This window comes from Rhinolophus sinicus, chromosome 2 (assembly GCF_057876585.1).
Source record: "Rhinolophus sinicus isolate RSI-liver-muscle chromosome 2, RSI-T2T, whole genome shotgun sequence".
NCBI lineage: Eukaryota > Metazoa > Chordata > Mammalia > Chiroptera > Rhinolophidae > Rhinolophus > Rhinolophus sinicus.
The window spans coordinates 62,292,304-62,309,590 of NC_142502.1; the positions used below are offsets into that span (position 1 = coordinate 62,292,304).

Consider the following 17,287-nt stretch of genomic DNA (forward strand, 5'->3'; position numbering starts at 1 on the left):
GCCCATGCGGGAATTGAACCGGCAACCTTGTTGTGAACAGCAGGATGCTCTAACCAGCTGAGCTAACTGGCTGTTCCAGAGTTGTGGACATTTTTCAAACCACCAGATGGCTTTATAATAAACACACACACACACACAAAAACTGGTGTTATCATTTTGATAGTGTATTGGTAGGGAAAGTTGTCATGCTGGATCATTATATTCCAATGTATGAATGCACCATGATTTATTTGACAAATCCGGTGTGGTTGGAAATTTAGATTGTTTTGAAATTTTTGCTGTTATAGTAGTACTGTGATAATATTATTCTAATAACATTTTTCATATGAGTAATTAATTATTCATCTGATAGTTCATTATAATTGTTTATTGCTGTATTCTGTATGCTCTAGCATATATTTGTGGGAATACACACACTTTTTTTTTTAAATTAAAAAACTCCAGCATATTAAATATTTTTGTACCATTTTCTGCAGTGGTATTTTAATGACATGTTTTGAACTTGTGTATTTTCATATTAAATAGATTCATCACTGAAACATTTTTTTCCCTGTTGGTTTAGTTTTGGCATTTCATGACTTCAGTAGATGGCAGCAGAGGACCGGCTTTAATGCAGGCTGCTTTGTGAAGCAGTGGAATTCTAGTTGTTTCCAGTACACTGTACAATTAGTGCATCCCAAATATTAGTTGGGATTATTAAATATTTAGTAAGGATTAGGTGGATCAGTATACAACAGTATTGAAAACAGCAGTTTTGATAATGTTGACATGTTCTTTTGTGAATTGCATTTGAATTATTTTATTTGTAGATGATCGTGTAGTGTCATTTTGAAACTATTTTTGTAAAAACGTTTTTGCCGTATTAAGTTCCTAAAAGTGTTTTTGTTTGCTTCCACAAACTGATGTTCTTATGTTGGAATCTCAGCGAGTGAAAGAATTAGGTGAAGATTCTTTTATTCATGTGGGGTTTTTTGCTCCTAGTTGTTTGTGTTGGGAGCAAAGGAGTCTAATAGCAAACTCAATGTTGGAATATACTCTTCTATTTTAGATAGTGAAATTTATGTGCAGAGGGTAGAAAAGTCATTTGACATTATACGTGGTATATAAAAGACAGTGATTTTGAAATATGTGCTCCAATTATATTTTGGGAAAGAAATTTCTATAACCACTTGCTTTCTTTTAAAAAAATCACATATATAGTATTTTTACTTTCTTGAAGAACTATATTCAGCTTTTGCATATTGATGGTAATTTGGTTCCCAAAAGGTATTAGTATCTGTGAGCTAGGTAAAGAAATAAAAAATGAGTAATTCTGACAACTCTTTTTAAATTGTAAAATCTAATTTGAAGATTTTATTGGCAGCCCATCTTAGTACAGTGTATCTCTGGCTTTTAGCCCAGTTCTAATGTTGGTGCTGATATTTTTGCTGGCAGGTGAACTATTTTGGATACATTTTATTTTAGTAACATCTTAGAATATAGAAATTTTATTTTTTAAAATACTTTTGAATGGGCAGAGAACTAAATTTTGTCTCCCCATGAGTTATTTAGAATGGCTTTTAAGCCTCTTATGTGTTGTATTAACCTGATAAAATGTAAACTACTGGCTAGAGATATAGAATACAGTATATATGTAGGACAAATACAATTGCTGCTTAAGTTGTAAACTTTAAGCAGTTGCACATTGAATTTACTCTGTCATCTGGCCTTAATAGTTGCTTTAATACTTATGAATCCATATTGTATTTATTTTTGTAGTCTCAGTATTTAGCTACTTGCATTTAGTGTTAGCTTTAAGATCGGTGTGTCTAGGATTTCTCTTGATATTTCTATGTGAACATGAACAAAGACTAGTGGAAAACAGTTAATTTCTAATAGTGTGGTCCATTAAACATTATGTCGTCATAAGTAGAGAAATTAAAACTCATTTAAAACATGTGCATCACTTAGCTATAATTTTACTCACATTTTCCGTATGTGCATGAAACAATATTAAATAAAACCAAGAATCGTTGTGTTGTTCATCTTCCACGTGTTTTTAATTTTCTTTCTTCAAAATACCTTAGTTGTGCTATTAGTCCATTTATAAATTAAAAAATAAGTAACTGAGGATCTTTATAGTAAAGTATTTAAGGTAAAGTATAATATCTGTGTTAAAACAAATTGTTTCTAGTTTCTTGTAGGTCTTTTTTTCCTTTTCACTAAAATAATTAAGAAAACAATTCATTGTTCTAGTAGAAATAATACACACAAAAAAGATGTTTTTTACTTTAAAGAAAATTTCTAATTTTCAACAAGTTTTAAATGTACTTAGAGCCCCCAAATAAAATATTTTAATGTGTGGTCAATTTCAATGGCAATAAAATTTTGAGAGGAAAATTATTTGTAACTATATTTTATTGTATATGTATTTTTTATTTAATTTTTTTAAAAAAATTCAAAAATCTGAAATAACATCTAACTTATTTTTGAGAAGCAATGTAGCATAGTGGTTAATAGCTTGGGCATTGAAACTAGACTGCCTGGATCTAAATCCTAGCGTTTCTATACTTACTAGTCATATGAGCTTAGGAAAGTTATACAACTTCTCTGTATTCCAGCTTGCCCATCTGAAAATTAGTGATAACAATAATAACTATGTCATAGATGTTATGGAGATCAAGTAGTTTCATCTAAAGCACTTAAAATAATGCTTAACTAGTAGTAAGTGCTTGGTAAATGTAGTTGATGGTTACATGTTCTACCCAATTAGTAGATGCATTAAAGTAAAATACTGAAAGCCAAACTGTAACTTTCTAAAGAGAAACTTTTCAGTTGTGGTAAAGTTCTATTTTTTAAATCTATACATAGGGGAAAAAAAATTTGACATGGTTCATGCCCTTAAATGGGTCAGAATCTAATTGCAATATTAAAATAGGCATACATGGGAGAACAGTATGAACTGGAATTGCCTATAAATGACATGACATAGACTCTAAGAACGTAGGAGTTCTTAGGAGGAGGATGACTAGTGAAGAGTGAGTAACATGGGCAAGACGAGCAACAAAGGAGGTCATGAGGTGGAAACAGCCTGCCTGAGCCGGACCCACCTGACTAATAAATGGTGTAAATCTAGAATCTATGTAAGTTCTGGCCACTGGGAAGTTATGTACTTAAGGTGAAAGGGAGAAAATTGTTACATTGGTGGCTGGTTAAGCCCTTCGTTTATATTTTTAAACATGTCACGAGTTTTTTATTTTTATTTTTTTAACTTTCCGTTTACTTTTATTATTACCACAATTAATTTTAGATATGTTACTAATTCCTGAGTACATTTTCCTTTAAAAAAATTACGGAAAAAATTAAAGTCTCTTTTGATCTATAATTTTACTTTCATCAAGATTGTTACCAAATCCTGTCCATTCTACCTCCCAAACATCTTTTTTAAAAAAAATCTTTTTGTATGTCAGTCAGTTTATTTTTCTTCAATTACAATTGACATTCGATATTATTTTATATTAGTTTCAGGTGTACAGCATAGTGATTAGACATATAATTTGTGAAGTGATCCCCCTGATTAGCCTAGTACCAACCTGGCACTGGACATAGTTGTTACAGTATTATTGACTATATTCTAATTTCTATGCTGTACTTTACCTCCCCATGACTATTTTGTAACTACTAATTTGTACTTCTTAATCCGTTCATTTTTTTCACCCAGCCCCCTGAAACCCCTCCCATCTGGCAACCATCAGTTTGTTCTCTATGTATGAGTCTGTTTCTATTTTGTTTGTTGGTTTATTTTGTTCTTTAGATTCCACATATAAGTGAGATCATATGGTATTTGTCTTTCTCTATCTGACTTATTTCATTTATCATAATACCCTCTAGGTCCATCCGTGTAGTTGCAAATGGTAAGATTTCATTATTTTTTTTTTTATGGCTGAGTAGTATTCCATTGTATATATGTACCACATCATCTTTATCCAGTTGTCTATTGATGGGCACTTAGGTTGCTTCCATATTTTGGCTATTGTAAATAATGCTGCAGTGAACATAGAGGTGTATATATCTTTTGAATTAGTGTTTTGGGTTTCGTTGGATAATTTCCCAGAAGTAGAATTTCTGGATCATAAGGTAGTTTCATTTTTAATTTTTTGAGGAACCTCCAAACTGTTTTCCATAGTGACTGCACCAATTTGCAATCCTGCTGACAGCACACAAGTGTTCCCTTTTCTCCACATCCTCGCCAATACTTGTTTTTTGATTTATTGATGATAGCCATTCTGATTTCTTACACTTTAGGTACCTCATATAAGTGGAATCATACATTATTTGTCTTTTCGTGACTGACTTATTTCATAAAGTCCCCAAGGTTCATTCATGTTGTAGCATATGAGGTCTGACAATTAAGGACGTTGCTAACCTTTTCTGATATCAGAGGGATTATTCGTGAATTTGTACCAACTGGACAAACAGTTAACCAAGTTTACTATTTGGAAGTGCTGAAAAGGCTGAGTGAAAAAGTTAGATGACCTGAACTTTTCGCTTTTTCATGGCTCTTGCATCACGACAATGCACCAGCTCACACGGCACTGTCTGTGAAGGAGTTTTTAGCGAGCAAACAAATAACTGTATTGGAACACCCTCCCTACTCACCTGATCTGTCCCCCAATGACTTCTTTCTTTACCTGAAGATAAAGGAAATATTGAAAGGAAGACATTTTGATGACATTCAGTACATCAAGGGTAATACAATGACAGCTCTGATGGCCATTCCAGAAAAAGAGTTCCAAAATTGGTTTGAAGGGTGGACTAGGCTCTGGCATCGGTGCATAGCTTCCCAAGGGGAGTACTTCGAAGGTGACCATAGTGATATTCAGCTATGAAGTATGTAGCACTTTTCTTAGGATGAGTTCGTGAACTTCATTGTCTGACCTTGTATATCAGAACTTCCTTCCTTTTTTAACGCCAAATAATATTCCTCTGTGTATATACACCACATTTTGCTTATCCATTCATTTGTCAATGGACACACGGGTTGCTTCCACACTTTAGCTATCATGAATAATGTTGTTATGAACATGGGCATACTAACTTACTTAATTCTTACAACTGCCTTAGGAGGTGGAGATTTTTGGTGAGAAAACTGAGTCATAGTACAGTTAAGTGATTTGTGCAAAATCATAATCTAGGAGGAGCCTGTCTGGGATGCCTGTTCCTAACCGCCACAGTAGACACCCATATATCTTTCTGTGTCAATGCCATCTGTTTTGCCTACAGATATCTCCACTCCTATTTAGTATATCTTAATATATAGTTAATGGTATGTAATACAAATAACTTTAATACTAATGTTGGGAGATAAACTTATAGTATATTATTTTTTAATGTTTGTTGCATTTCAGCTATACATCAACTCAATTACAAAGTAAAGTGGCAACTCAGATTGGATTTTAAGGCTCCTACTTGCTTCCCATATGCTTCTCTTCTACCAGAGGCAATTATTTGTTATACGTAATAGATTTATAACTTTTGGAAAACTTAGAATGGTAGAGTGGTTTGAATAGGACTTGTTATTTAGAGTATGAGAAATTTTGTGGAACAGAGTTTTGAGTAAGAGTTTCAAGATGTGTCTTTTAGGACAAGATGGTAGTACAGACACACAGGCTAGCAGTAGGCGTGTACAAACGTCTGAGCAGTGGAGAATGGGAATATGAGAAAGGGGCAAGGAAGTTGCAATTCTAAAGTTAAACTATGTTTGGAGTTGGACAGTTAGAATCATTTCATACTGCAGAAGGACCGCCACAGTTTGGTAGACATGTTGGATGTAATATCCATCAAAGCCACTCATCATGCATTTCTGTCTTCTGGGAAGGTAGAATTTTCTTTCCTGGCACTCCCTGAGGTTGGATGGTACCATGTGACCAGTTCTGGCCAATAAGCTGTAAGCATTCAATTACTTGTGAAAGGCCTTCTAACATGGTCCTTTTTCTCTACCATGAGCATTGACAATGTTTCAGATAGTGGTTGTTCCATCAGTTGAATCCTGGTGTAAATACTACAATGCAATGGACATGTGATGAGCATGTAATAAAGCAGAAATAAAGCAGAAATAAGTTAAAAAAAAAAAAGAATCGTTTCATAATATTTGATGAGATTTTTGGTTGCAATCTGCCTGCCTGTTTTTTAAGGGTCTAGATAGCAAGCACGATTGAGTTTGGAACTGAAATTTTCTTTCCAAAGCCATTTATGATAGCATTGGTACCATTGACACTTCAGGTGAACAAAGTAAGCAAATTAAATTGTTTTTTAATTTTTGGGTGGTCTGGTACAAATTTGCTCTGTATCTTATATATACTTGATTATTTGTATTACGTATCATTAATTCTGTGGAATGGGAGGGAGAAATCTATAAACTGACAGTGGGCCCTGCACCTTGCCAAACTCTTTCATAGTGTTGTTTTTTAAGCTTTGCACAAGACTCTAAGTCTTGCTGCTTGAAGGGGGTTTCTTTAAACAGAAACAGCTTTGCTTTGAAAATTATTAATATCTGTTAATAGAAATAAGTACACATGATATTTTAATGAGAAGTCTTGGAGAATTTGTAATTTTTTAAATGGTAGGTACCCCTAGGTCTTCAAGATTTGCTTGTGATGGATTACCTCAGTTGAAATAAAACTCTTTTGACTGATGATTTTTCCATAGACAAAGTTTACCAAGTAGCAAGCTTAAACAAAACTTAGATGAATAAAACATAGTAGAAAATCTGCTGTATAAACAGCATATAAAATAAAGACAATTATGCTTAGGTAGAAGACATTTAAATTATGGTAAATTGTCCAAATGTTCAGTGGCATGCTTCTGATGTGCCATTTAATATACAATTAACATTCTGAGATTAAAGGCTGGTTAGACAAATTTGACAATTAAATTGGTAGTGAAGTGAATGGGCTTGGCAATTTAAAATTAAATAATACATGTTGTCTGTTTAATTACTGTTGTTTGTATTTAAGTGATCACGTAGTAGAATGAAACTGTGGGCTTCAAGTGAATTTAGAACTGTGTTTTCATTTCAGTGATTGTTAACATCAGCATTAAAAATTTTAAAAAGGTTAAGAGGTATGTGCATATGCTCTCTTTTATTTGTTAATGTGAAAATAAGAATAACTCTAATGTGAATTCTTTGAATTTCTGGGAAAATGAAATAAAGTAAGCTGTATTTCTTCAAATAATTATTTTTCAAGGGTTGAAATGTTATTTGTGTCAGATAAACAGTAGAATAGCTGTTAGTTTGAAAGTAAAACTCATGTGTAGGATTACATTGTTTGATCATTACATATTGATTGGTCCTTTTGTGGAAGCGATGCAAGCAATGATATTTAAAGTTATCTGACGTCTTTTGCTGAAATTCCTTACCTTGTATTGGTAGATACAACTTTAGGTTGTGGGTTGTGTTTCCATAGAATTCTAGTCTGAATAGTAGTTAGGTTCCCAATCTAGCCTACAAAGCTTGCTTAATTCCTAAGGCATCTAAATTACTTACTTTGTATGTCTGCTGTGAAAAGTGATAAAATGTGCTGTTTCACCACTGGTAACTAAACAAACTATAATTGCGAGACATGTTAAGAAGTTTATAAGAACTATTTTGACTAGTTCAAAAATTCTATTGAGGAAAATAGATTTGATTTTATAAGATAAGGAGGGTATAGGTCGAGAGTATTATGGAAATTGTTAAGGGGACTCTGACACTGATCCTTTATTTTGTCTAAATCCATTAAACACAAGTTTTCATTTTGCTTGATACAGATGTGTCACTAGCCTTGGTAAGAGTTTTCTTGGGCTCATTAATGGAACCATGTGAATGAGGCGAGAAGGAGGAAAATATATTTTTTCATTTAAAAAAATTGTGAGATACATGTAACATAAATTTTCTTTATCGTTAAGAGTTGAAAGAACCAAAAAAATAATAGGTTAAAGAGGACACGGATATACTTTCTAAAAGAGATTACCCCAGATAAAAGTTACTGAGCATTGTGCTAGTGAGAGAAAAAGGCAAAGTGTGTATAAGTCTCCATGGGGAAGGAGGAAAGCTGGAGTCTGGCGAGTCAGCTGTTCCTGTATTGTTTTTAGAATAAAGTATGACAGGTATTGGACAGGTATTGGTGGGTAGGGGGCAGAGTCTGACCAACTGCTCTTATCTTAGAAAGGCTTATAATTGTATCTGGGGAAGTGGCTCTAAACTGTGAATTTTCTTTATAAGAAATTTTAGTATGCCTGAATTTATTTCTGTATATCTCTACAACCTTGAGAATTAGGTTTCAGGGACTTGTGTGCCAATTCTATTGGGAATAGAAATGAGAGGAAATGTAGCTGGTATTGAAACAATAGAAGTTTGGCAGTGAATTCTTATCAGAGAGAAGATACAAAGGGAAAGTAAGCTATGGGCTTAGCATAATACACTTACCTCTGTTGAAGGACGAGAAATGGACGGCACGTCTCTTGGCATGAAGTTGTTATGTGAAGAGCTAGTATCTGTAACCCTTGGTATTGAGGATATGTTGGGGGACATAATAGTGGAGTTACATCATAGGCACATTTAACGTACTTGAATTCGGCTATATATATAGTGGGCAAAGAGGAAGAAAACCTAGCATATCCATTAGCATTACATTGACTGTAAGCAGTGGAAATCCACTTTGGCTAATTTAAGCAAAGGAATAAATTGGAAGGCTCTCAGGAGAATAAGTCTCAGAAAATGGATCTGAGTCAAGGGAAGCCGGGCAACGAGGACCAGAGTCAAGGTCAGGCACAAGAGCACGTGGAGTACGAAGCCACCATTGGCAGTTGCTGACAGTCACCCCATTGTTTCTCTGAATAATTTTTCAGCTGTCTCTGTGCCTCTTTGTCACTCACTCAAGAAAAAAGTTTTGGGAAAGGAACATTTGATTGTCTGGCTTACTAGATGCTTAGCCTGTTTCCAACCTGCTAAGAACAGGAATAGAGAAAATCTGGACCTTGTGGTTTCCCGTGTGAAAATGAAGCCATCCATATCCACGTCCAAACCACGGTGCCTGTCACGTCTCCCACACTACACGGAACAGTTAATTACTCCTTCCTCCTTAAATGCTCCATGACTTAGTAAATAAAACGGATGCAATTCCTCATGCCAGAAGCTTGGAAGTCATCCTTGACTTCTATTCCCTCAGCCCCATATTCAGTCAATAGCATATTGTCTTGTCAGTCTCCCTTTGAAATGTCTTAAATTGATCCACTTACCCCCCAGTTATTGTTGCCACTGTAGTCCCACTTGTGTACTGTAGAAGCCACATAATTTCTCTGGTCTACAGATTGGTTCCTACCCTATAGGAGTGTACATTATGTAGGGGTGAACTTTTAAACATGCAGGTCACATTATGCTGTTTGCCAAAAACCTTGCAGTGGCTTGGCATTTATTTACCTGTTGCTTCTCAGCTTCAGTCCCCCCTTCGTGGGTTGTGATAGGGCACTGGGACTCTGCGACTCCCTCGCCAGCTTGCTTCTTGGGTTTTACCACTAGGAGGCTGGCAGGAATTTGGAAGGTGAGAGAAGGGTCTTCTGTTGTTTCTTGTGTCTTTATACCTCGAGCAGGCAGCGGCAACTATCACTTCATTCTCCAGCTTCTCTCGGCATTCCCAGCGCCAGGGATGCTGCTCTCCTCAGAGGTACGAGCTTCAGGGTGGTCCATCCTGGGTGGAGAGAGTGCCACCTGCATCATCTCCTCACCCACTGGCCTGGCCTCTTACTGGTTTGGGCACCTTCCCTTCTGTGCCTCCTCTGGAGAGATTCAAACTTGAGTTGCAGAGCTCCGGTTCTTAGAGGTCCAGGTACCTGCCATATGGTGCTACCTCCTTAGAGGTTTGAGCACCCAGCTCCATGGGCCTCCCCCACCCTCTCTCAGGCACAGCCCCACATGCCCTGCCTCCAGGCTCCTAGCATCTGATAACACACTCCTTCCATTTCGTTCCCCCAGCCCTTCAGGTGGTAGTGCTTCCTGCAATTTTTAATCTTGATTACCTTAACCTTCCTTTTTTCACCCTTTCAGCCTTCACATATCTATGTAACCAGTCTCCTGTACTAAATCTCCTGTGTTGGAGTTATCCCTTGTGGTTTTTGTTTTTCTCATACAAGGGGTTTTCCATTTTCTAGGATAAAGTGAAAAACAGTTTTCCTTCATTCCTAATTCCTGACTACTACTCTAGTCTCAAGCCAGGCCATTCCCCTTCTTCTCTTCGTGCATCAGTATTCTGAAGTTGCTTTTAGTTGCCAGAACATGCACATTTTGTATTTTGTCTCAAGGATATTGCACCTGGTACAATGTGTACCAAGCACTGGTTATCACCAACTCCCCGCGGCATCCTTTCACCCTCTGGCCCACAGTGGTTGCGTGGCTAACGCCTGCACAATGCAGGTCAGAGGCTGTGTACTGTAGAGATTGTAGATAGGCTGTGCTCTAGGTTGTAATATCAGCTTTGCTATTTTATGGGCTTTATGACCTTTACTTCCTTAATGTGTGTTTCAGTTTCCTCATCTGGAAAATGGGTTTAATAATATTACCTACATGGAAAGCTTGTTGGAAAAGCTTTAATGAATTAATGTAAAGTGCTTTGAACATGGCTTGGGGCATAGGCATTGCTCAATAAGTGATAATAACTTGCTGTTATTATCAGCCATATGAGAATCCCCCTAGGATGCCTTTCCTGACCTCCAAACTCTGACAGGTTCTGCCTTTTGTATGCTCCTGTAGCACCCCTGCACTTCACCTTTTCAGTACTTAGTGTGCTTGGGATTAATTGGTTAGTGGCTTGTTTTCTTGCTATGGGTATAAATTGCATGAAGTTATATGAAGAGTCTGTGCTGTTCACTGTTAAATCCCTAGCATCCAGCAATGTGCCTGATAGCTGGTTGGACCTTTACTGTGTTTCTCCGAAAACGAGACCTAGCCGGACCACCAGCTCTAATGCATCTTTTGGAGCAAAAATTAATATAAGACATGGTATTGTATTGTATTATATTACATTATATTATAAGACCGGGTCTTATATTAAAATAAGACCAGGCCTTATATTAATTTTTGCTCCAAATGACGCATTAGAGCTGATGGTCCAGCTAGGTCTTATTTTCAGTGAAACATGGTAGTAAAGATTTCTAAAAATTGACTATTTTTAAAGAAAAACTATAGTGAGTTTGATAGGAGTTACTACAATGGATAGAGATGGTGGTGAAATTAATTAATTTAAATGATCGACTTTTCTGTTTTTATTACCTGCCAAAAAACTCTTGTATGGACGCTCTATAATAGGAGAGGAGAAATACCTGCCAATTTTGAAGCTGCTGTGGTATGACAAACAAGATTTAGCATCCCCCATCTTATTTCATTGTCACTAACCAAAAGGAAATGTTTCTTGGACTCTGATTAGACTGCATTTCTTATTTTTTTTCTGTAGCTTTAATCACCCTCCCCACCACCCCGGCTTGTGAAAATAATTTGTGCTTATTTGTGAATGTACAAAAAGTATAATGAAGTAAGCAAATATCATTGATAATTCCAGATAGAGATGACAGTTCTTCACATTTTGGTGTAAGCTTTTCTATCTACCTATACTGTATATACAAAGTTTTTCTCCCTACCCCTGTAATCATATTATGCATTCTGATTTTTAGTTTGCTTTTTCTTCATGTAATATACTGTGAATTTCTTTCCATATTAATTACTCATCATTTAAAAGTACTTGAAGAGTACGCTTTTATGTGGATGTGCAGTCTTTGTTTAACTGATCTGCTGAAGGAGGGACATTGGAGTTCTCATTTTTCACTTATGAAATGCTGGGACGAACATCCTTGTACATACAATCTTGTTTAACAAGCATTTTTTGAGTGTCTCCTATGTGTATTCAAATAGACGGTGCAAACACCTGGTCTGTGGGAAAGAACAAAATTGATGTGATCTCTGCTTTCATAGAGTGTAAGATAAATTCCTGGAAATGTAATTGATGGTGAAGTTTGGTTTGAATTGGTGATAAATTTAAATTATAAAATGTTTAAATTCTGTTTTACTCTTAGACTACTAGTATTAGGCATGTGAATTAGGACTCTAAGATGCTATTAGTCACTAATATTTTTAAACAATTTTTCCCTTTAATTAGGTACTTCCTAAATTTCATTAATGTATGAATTACTTGATTAGTTTTACTTGATTAGTTGTCTCACATCTCAGTGACTGCCCTGACTGATTGTTTCTAGTAAAGCTGAAAACCAGCATTTAAAGTAAAGAAGTTTATAAATTTGGCTTTTTTTGGTAATTTATACAGCTTTGGTATATGTACTTTAAAAAGTGAATCAGTGTTTTCTAATTCAGTGAAACTTTTACTGAATTAATTTTTGTCTTTTAATGAGACTGGATGTAATATGAACAACTTAGTAATTATGAATATTAAATTTGCTATTGAGGTAATTTCTTAATTAATAAGAAATTATTTTGCACTAGTGATTCAGAGCTACTGAAGGTAGAAGCATAGTTATGTACTAAGCCAGCATCTGACAGTATATGGGATAGTTGCCACTTTTTGAAGAATCTGGCTGCTTTCAGAGTACTGGAGTAAAGTGGAAATATTTCCATCTTTTTTTTACCTTTCTTTCCTAACATGAAATAGCTCCTTACTTTTTGTAGGTATCACATAACCAAAGAACGCATGATTTGCAGTGACTAGAGTTCAAACCAAACATCATATCCCAGAAACTTGTTCTAAAACCTGAAAATTTATATGTGTAGAAGAATCCTTAAATACCAACTGCTGAATAATTCCTCTGGTATCTCTGCAGATTGAAGCTGTGTTTCCCATGAGCAATCCTTTATAGTGAACTCTATCTTCTAAAGCCTTTTCTTCCTCAGTCTTTTATTCTGTTCACGTGTAAATGTATATAGACAGTATTTTCTTTTAGTATTTCACTTTAAGTAAAAAGAAAGGTCTGATATATAATATATACATACACATACACATATATGTATCAAATAAGTGTGTTAAAATATGGATGGAAAATAAGCAATTATGACAGTAGAAGCAAATATACTAGCACCTTGGGATTTAATATTTATTCTGTTTGAACATTGTATTTAATTCTGAGCTTCTGGGCAACCAGTGAAAAGGGAAATATAAATTCTGTCATCATCAGATGATCAGAAGAAACAAACCATTTTTTTTCCTGAATTTTAAAATTTGTTAGCATAAGCCAGCTTTCCTCCAATTGTGAATATATGTTTTCTTATAACCTTAAATATTCCTAATATATATCTTGACGTAAGAGAAAGATAAGGTGTTTCCCTAGTTTATTTCGCCATGAAATGCTTTTTCAAGTAAATATTAAGCTTTGTAAAATGCTGGTTTAGGTCCTTAAACAACAGGATGGAGTGTGTCTTCAATACCATTTTTGCAGAAGATATCACAGTTGCTTTTTATTTGATCTTTTCTTATGTTGACTTAAATTCTTTTTGAAACACAATTCTGGATAAGGCTGACTTCTTCCAAGAAGCCTAAATTCTCCTTGCCCACCAAGAATTGCTGCTTTTGAAAAGCATGTGCAGGAAGGCTTTGGGAACTAAGTATTCGTGTTGTCTGCCAGCCTGCTGGCCTGGCAGTTGGTCTAGGAGTATCTCAGATACACAGTCAGTCCAGACTGAGGCAGATTTTATTTTCTAGTGACACCTGAGTCTCCAGAATCCCCATCTACTAGGGCTACAGCTGTTTCAATATGTAGCAAGAGCTCTCTACCTCCTCCCCAGGGGCCTGCTATGACTACTTATTTTAAAAATACTAGTAACAGCATGTTTCCAATCCAGTTCCCAAATGTAGCCCCTTTTGTCTTAATGCTCTATACCCTGTTATCACACACTTCTTTTACCTTAATCAGCTCTCCTATTTCTCTTCACCTAGCCTAAACCTGTCTATTTGCTCTGGTTTAATTTGTTTATATGAAACAAATTATCCTTTTTTATAACATCTGCCATGTACCATGTTAGCTTCCTGACTATTATTCTTCCATTCTTTCACTTAACAACGAACAAAAAGCAATCTAAAATGATTCTGTTCCTTTGAAGGTCCTGCCTTTTTTAACTTGCTAATTTCTTGCTGTCAATTTTCTCTCATTTTTTGAAGAGTTTGGTACCTGGGTGTGGTCTCCATGTTCACCCCAAATCTTGCCATTATCTATTTGGTGGCATTGCCTATCAGTCTGTAATTTTCTCAGCTTGAACTCGTCTGGACTGTATTTCTATACATTGTATGTAGTAGAGCTACATACAGTGGATCCGTTCTTGATCCACTGATGGGAATCAGTGATGGTAACTTGACCATTTGAAGAATGACATATGTTAAAGTATTTAAATTCTCCCATATATTGATTGGCTCTAAAAAGATAAGGGCTAATAGAAATTCTCAAAGGCTTGTATTTAAAAATATTTCAATTTTATAGTAACGAATGAGAATTGTACCTGAAATGGTGATATCTGGCTGTATTGTAATTTTGATTCAAAGAGGGACTGTTCTGCTAACTGGAGTGTGGTAGAAAGGGCATTGGATAATTTGAGGTCTGGCCATATGCAAATCACTCTTTTTTTTTGTACTGCACAATGGAGAAAGTAATACCTAATTTGTATAGCTGTTGAGCAAACAAAATGCAGTCAATTGCATGTTTGTGTGTTGATGTGTTTTGTAAACTTTGATGTTTAACATTTAATAAAAATGATAGAATTATTCTTTCCTAAGATGGGTCATAAGGTTGCCTTTGAACATCACATTGTCTCCATAAAAAGCTTTGATTTCCCTGTAGTTTGTGTTTTTTTATAGGAAACAGTTTTTAAAAAAGAATATTTGTTATTTGTGGTACTTTAATTTGAATAATGGGGGGTGGTCGGGAATCTAGTGACCATTATTCCACATAGCTATTGTAAACCTAAGGAAAACAATTTAACTGTTATTTCGTATGACTCTATTCTTGGATTTATACTGTTAATATTACCTTTTTAATATTTATAGGTATATGATGTTGATTGATGGCACAAATGAAGTTTTTATGGTTGATAGAGATAATTCAGTATTTCATGTTTCAAATCTGGAATTTCCATTTCGTAAAGATCTCCGTATACATTTATCAAATACTCTCTTGGATGGGGTAAGTAATACTTTATCCTTTTTTAAAAAAATTAAACATTAACATTTTTGTTTCTCGTAAATGTGTATTTTTATTAATTAAATGTGAAGTTTAGAATTGCATCTAATTTTTTAATGTTTTTTTAAAATTAGGTATAATTGATGTATAAAGAATCAAATCTAGTTTTTATTAGGGTGTTAAATTCCGTTTATTTCCTACCTGCAGTTACTGTCACTTGATCATTGTCTTGGGTGTGAGAGTAAGTGAACAAAATTAAATATTAATTATTTTGTTCTTTGTGATTGGAAACAAAATTCTTATTGAAAAAAACTAATTTTACTTTATTATTTTACTTGTCAGTTGAATTTTAATTAAGTGATAGGACATACCACATTTTCCCCTTGCCTCTTTAGCTATACGGACTAATAGTTCTTTTTCATAGAGAAGCATGCCTTTGTATGTAAGCAACCACTGTACTTTTACATTCAAATTTCAAAGGTGATAAGAGTTTTCCTATTTCAGAAAATCTGCATTTAATAATCATATAAGTACTTGATTAAAAATGTTTTAACTTTCTTTCATGCAAATAGCTTTCTTCTCCCCAATTCTAAAAATATCGATTCATTGTAAATAAAAACTAAATACAAAACATTACAAACAAGATGGTAAAAATCATCTGAACTCCTGCCATTTTGATGAGCATTATTCCAGATTTTTCTCTGTGCCAGAGTTCAGTCTTCTGTTTCTGAAGGATATGACACATTCATATTAATAATAGCAACTCACAGCTTAGATTCTTAAAGAGAATGTGTATCAGAATTTTTAGGGGGATTGGGACCCCACTTTTGGGTTCAGTAAGATTCTGAATAATTATGTACCTCTGCCCTGGTTGCAAATGAGTGCTCTGGTCAAATAGTTAAACACATAGATAATTACATAATTTTGCATGAAAAGAACTAAATGATATATGAGTTTTGTAACTTGTCTTTTTTTTCCACTTTAGCAATTTGTTTTGGATATCTTTCTCATAAATGTCTGAATGATACACCGTTGTATATGTATACCATATGCTACACCGTAACTTGGGGTTTCCAAACTATTTTGATTGTGAAAATTGTAGGGGACGTTTGTTGAAAATATGACCCATTCCAATAGCCCATCCTAGTCTTAATGAATTAGATTATCCCAGGGGCCAAGGTATCTATACTTTTAAAAAGTGCCCAAGTGGTTCTGTCAGGCAACTTTAAGAAACAATTCTTTGATTTTTTAAACCAGACCTTTTTTGGGGGACATTTTGACTTTTGTAGTTTTATTTTCTATTATAAGACACACTTGAATGTATATCCTTATACCTTTCCCTTTCACAATTGTGCAATTTTATAATTAAAAAGATTCGTAGAGGTGAGCTTGTAATGTGTATTTAGAATCTTGATTGCAAGTAACTGAAGTCCAATTTAAAGTAACTGAAGAAAAAAAGAACAAGAATGATTCAGATAATTATGTTTCAAGTTGGCCCGATTCAGGCTGGGTCTGGCTCAAATAATAGTGGCCATGCTTTGTCTTTCTCACTGTCTTTGCTTTACTTGTCTGGTTTCATTCCGCATGAAGGTTCTTGACACTTGAGAGGCAAATTTCATTGCCACTCAAGCTGAAAGATAACATTTTCTCCCAACATCCGTAATGTCGATCCCAGGGAAGACTCTACTCCAGAGGGCCTTGCCTGAATTATATACCATGGAGGAGTGGCAGTGGAGGCCAGGAACTCATTGGTAGCAGCACCACTTGGAGTGTGGGAATTAGGCTCCCAAGGAAGAGATGGTAACAGGCTGTACTGTGTTCACTATGCTGGATTCGAGGGCATGCCCATTTTAAATACTGACATGCGTAATTCCAGAAAGTTTGAACACATGTACAATTTACCATCCGTATATAAAGTTTCTGTACATTGTCTTAAATGGTTGGTTTTAAAAATTTTATATTTTCTAATTTGGTGAAGGACTTTTCCGTTTTAAGGGATAGTATAGCATAGTGGTTAAGAGCCCTAACTAAATCGGGGTGCCTTATTGACTCATTGACTCCATTCCTTATTACATGAGGGACCTTGTATAATTTCCTCAGTTTC

General features: G+C 35.0%; 1 protein-coding gene across 2 annotated transcripts in view; it reads left to right on the forward strand.

Moving 5' to 3' along the window:
* RNGTT (RNA guanylyltransferase and 5'-phosphatase) overlaps positions 1–17,287 on the forward strand; it is a 241,250-nt gene that overhangs the window by 55,544 nt on the left and 168,419 nt on the right. For both annotated transcript variants that reach the window (XM_019743290.3, XM_019743291.3), the window contains exon 9: positions 15,051–15,186. In XM_019743290.3, coding sequence (XP_019598849.2) covers positions 15,051–15,186 — 136 coding nt within the window. The remainder of the gene's footprint in view (positions 1–15,050; positions 15,187–17,287) is intronic.